Here is a 3,189-nt window from a genome sequence, read left to right as displayed (position 1 = left end):
ATATATAAATAGAAACACACTCCCATATACATACAATATCACAAACATATCTACTTACACACACACACATAAACACAAACACATGCTTACACACTCACCAAGTCCAGCTCATATGTTTCGCCCAGCATGGGGTTGAAGGGTTTGTTGGTGCGGTAGTAGGTGGTGGCGTAACTAGAGACTGTGTACGCTGCGATGTAGCACATCCGTTCGTGTGTGGTGGTGCATTTGGCTGCCTTGTCCAGCAGATGTGAGTATTCCAGGTCTTCACTGAGACGCTGTGTAGGTGTATATATAGTGTTTAGTCTGCAAGTAATTAGTGTGTAGATATTTAGTAAATCTTAGAATCATATAGGTACCAATACGCATATATGAACTCATACGTATACACGTACATATACGTCTATATGTACTCATAAGCACATAAGTACTTATACGCATATATGTACTCATGCACATATAGGCCTAGAATGACCTAGATTTGCAAGCAACAATAACATCTGATTTTCTACACAGAGATGGTAGTATTCAATTTTGATCCCGTGACTCCAGTGTAGGCTACCTTGTAACACGGAGAGAAGTGTAGTCTGAATATTTACATAGAAATGGAAGTATTATATGTTTATACCATGACTACCTGTAACACAGAGAAAAGTGTGCACAGAGACAGTCACACACACAGTATGTATCCTGACTCCAGTGTAGGCTACCTTGTAACACGGAGAGAAGTGTAGTCTGAATATTTACATAGAAATGGAAGTATTATATGTTATACCATGACTACCTGTAACACAGAGAAAAGTGTGCACAGAGACAGTCACACACACAGTATGTATCCTAAATCCAATGTAGGCTACCTTGTGATAAAATAGAAGTCCTCACACAGACCGTTACACACACTTGTCTATCCCCCTGATCCACTTGTGGGCAGTTATTCTCTCGCGAAGTCGTATTCGTAACCGCAGCAAGTCTCCAAAGCGACAAGCCTCTAGCTGATGTACTTGTAATACCGGGAAAGGTCCACACACACACACAGATGTATATACACTGTTTGTGTCACTGACGCCAGTGTAGGTTATAGCTTAATACACGGAAATAAGTTCACATACAGAAAGATACATGCACTGATTGTGCCATGATCCAGTGCAGGCTAAGCTTGTAACCTACACAAGTGCACAAAGAGACACAAACGTGCAATTGTATATCAATCTGATCCAATAGTGAACACACCTGCAACATAGACAGCGGCTCGTTCATCATCACGGGCATGGGTATCTTAGACAAGTCTTTGCCAATGTTATTCTTCAGCACAGCCCTGTAGAACCAACAGTTGGATGTGAGTGACCTTATCATATATATCAGGTTAGATACAAACGTGTATATGGTATTAAAGCAACAGTTGGGTGTGAGTGACCTTATCATATATATCTGGTTAGATACAAACGTGTATATGGCATTAAAGCAATAGTTGGGTGTGAGTGACCTTACCATATATATCAGGTGAGATACAAACGTGTATATGGCAATAAAGCAATATTTGGGTGTGAGTAACCTTACCATATATATCTGGTTAGATACAAACGTGTATATGGTATTGGAGCAACAGTTGAAGGTGAGTGACCTGATCATATATATCAGGTGAGATACAAACGTGTATATGGCATTAAAGCAATATTTGGGTGTGAGTGACCTTACCATATATATCAGGTGAGATACAAACGTGTATATGGCAATAAAGCAATATTTGGGTGTGAGTGACCTTATCATATATATCAGGTGAGATACAAACGTGTATATGGTATTAAAGCAATAGTTGGGTGTGAGTGACCATATCATATATATCTGGTGAGATTTAAACGTGTATACGGCAATAAAGCAACAGTTGAAGGTGAGTGATCATATCATATATATCAGGTCATCTACAACCTTGTAGTAAGGCATCCAACCCCGGGATACAGTCGATAGTACTACAATACAAGAGTATCGTATTCCCGTGTGAAGCTTCAGCTTCAGCCCGACCCACAACGGGAGTAGATCATAGACAAATACACACCCCGAAGAGACAATGTGTTAATACAACACACACACAACAACTACAACACCACCAAACACAACAAAACAACAACACACATATAACAACAACACACACAACAACAACTAACAACACGTACACAACAACAAAAACACACACCACAGCACACACACAACAGCAACACACACACAACAACAACACACACACAACAACAACACACACACAACAACAACACACACACAACAACAACACACACACAACAACTACAACACGTATACAACAACAAAAACACACACCACAGGTTGAGCCTGTACACTTAAGTTTTATCGTGCACTGAAGTTATACGACTTAGCTGCGCTGCAAAAACACCCCAAAAACACCCCCAAAACAAACAAAACAAGCATTATATTTCACTTGTCTACTATATCAAACCACACCCATCCACAAGTGCAAATAACACACCACAACCCAAACAGCCACAACAGTAGATATCATATAAAACGTGGTATGGTGACTCTGAATGTTCACACAGCCACACTATCTTCCTACGCTTGTCGTGTGTGGAGATGGGTGTCCATAGACATACACACACAGTCAACGCGTGTGAGAGATGAAACGGGTACACGAGGGTCTCGGTACCAAGCAGGTGGACGAGAAATGTAATCGTATTCCGTATCTAGGAATTTAACTACAACTCAACGTTTTGCAAAGTAAGTGTACGCTGGGCCACAGCTATCCATCCGATCGGTTGTGGTTGTAGGTGTATGTGTTGTGGTTGTAGGTGTATGTGTTGTGGCTATAGATGTATGTGTTGTGGTTGTAGGTGTATGTGTTGTGGTTGTAGGTGTACGTGTTGTGGTTGTAGGTGTATGTGTTGTGGTTGTAGGTGTATGCGTTGTGGTCGTAGGTGTATGTGTTGTGGTTGAAGGTGTATGTGTTGTGGTTGTAGGTGTAGGTGATATGGTTGTGGTTGTAGGTGTTGTGGTTGTAGGTGTTTGTGTTGTGGTTGTAGGTGTTTGTGTTGTGGTTGTAGGTGTAGGTGTTGTGGTCGTAGGTGTATGTGTTGTGGTTGTAGGTGTATGTGTTGTGGTTGTAGGTGTAGGTGATGTGGTTGTGGTTGTAGGTGTTGTGGTTGTGGTTGTGGTTGTAGGTGTTGTGGT

At 41.2% G+C, this 3,189-nt stretch overlaps 2 protein-coding genes across 2 annotated transcripts in view; both read right to left on the bottom strand.

Annotated features, from left to right (window-relative positions):
* Positions 1 to 1,350, bottom strand: part of SARC_04782 (hypothetical protein) — a gene marked incomplete at its 5' end in the record, with an annotated part of 8,688 nt that extends 7,338 nt beyond the window's left edge. Inside the window, 2 exons of the mRNA XM_014301362.1 lie at positions 99 to 275; positions 1,228 to 1,350. Of these exons, the coding sequence (XP_014156837.1) occupies positions 99 to 275; positions 1,228 to 1,350 (300 nt within the window). The remainder of the gene's footprint in view (positions 1 to 98; positions 276 to 1,227) is intronic.
* Positions 1,351 to 2,761: 1,411 nt separating this feature from the next.
* SARC_04781 (hypothetical protein) lies at positions 2,762 to 3,189 on the bottom strand (the record flags this gene model as incomplete). Its single annotated transcript, XM_014301361.1, has 1 exon — positions 2,762 to 3,189. A coding segment is annotated over one exon (428 nt), but the record flags the coding sequence as incomplete, so codon positions are not given.

The sequence above is a fragment of the Sphaeroforma arctica genome, assembly GCF_001186125.1.
Source record: "Sphaeroforma arctica JP610 unplaced genomic scaffold supercont1.282, whole genome shotgun sequence".
Classification (NCBI taxonomy): domain Eukaryota; class Ichthyosporea; order Ichthyophonida; genus Sphaeroforma; species Sphaeroforma arctica.
The sequence above is the reverse complement of the archived record's forward strand: the minus strand, read 5'-3'. Positions and strand labels throughout refer to the sequence as shown.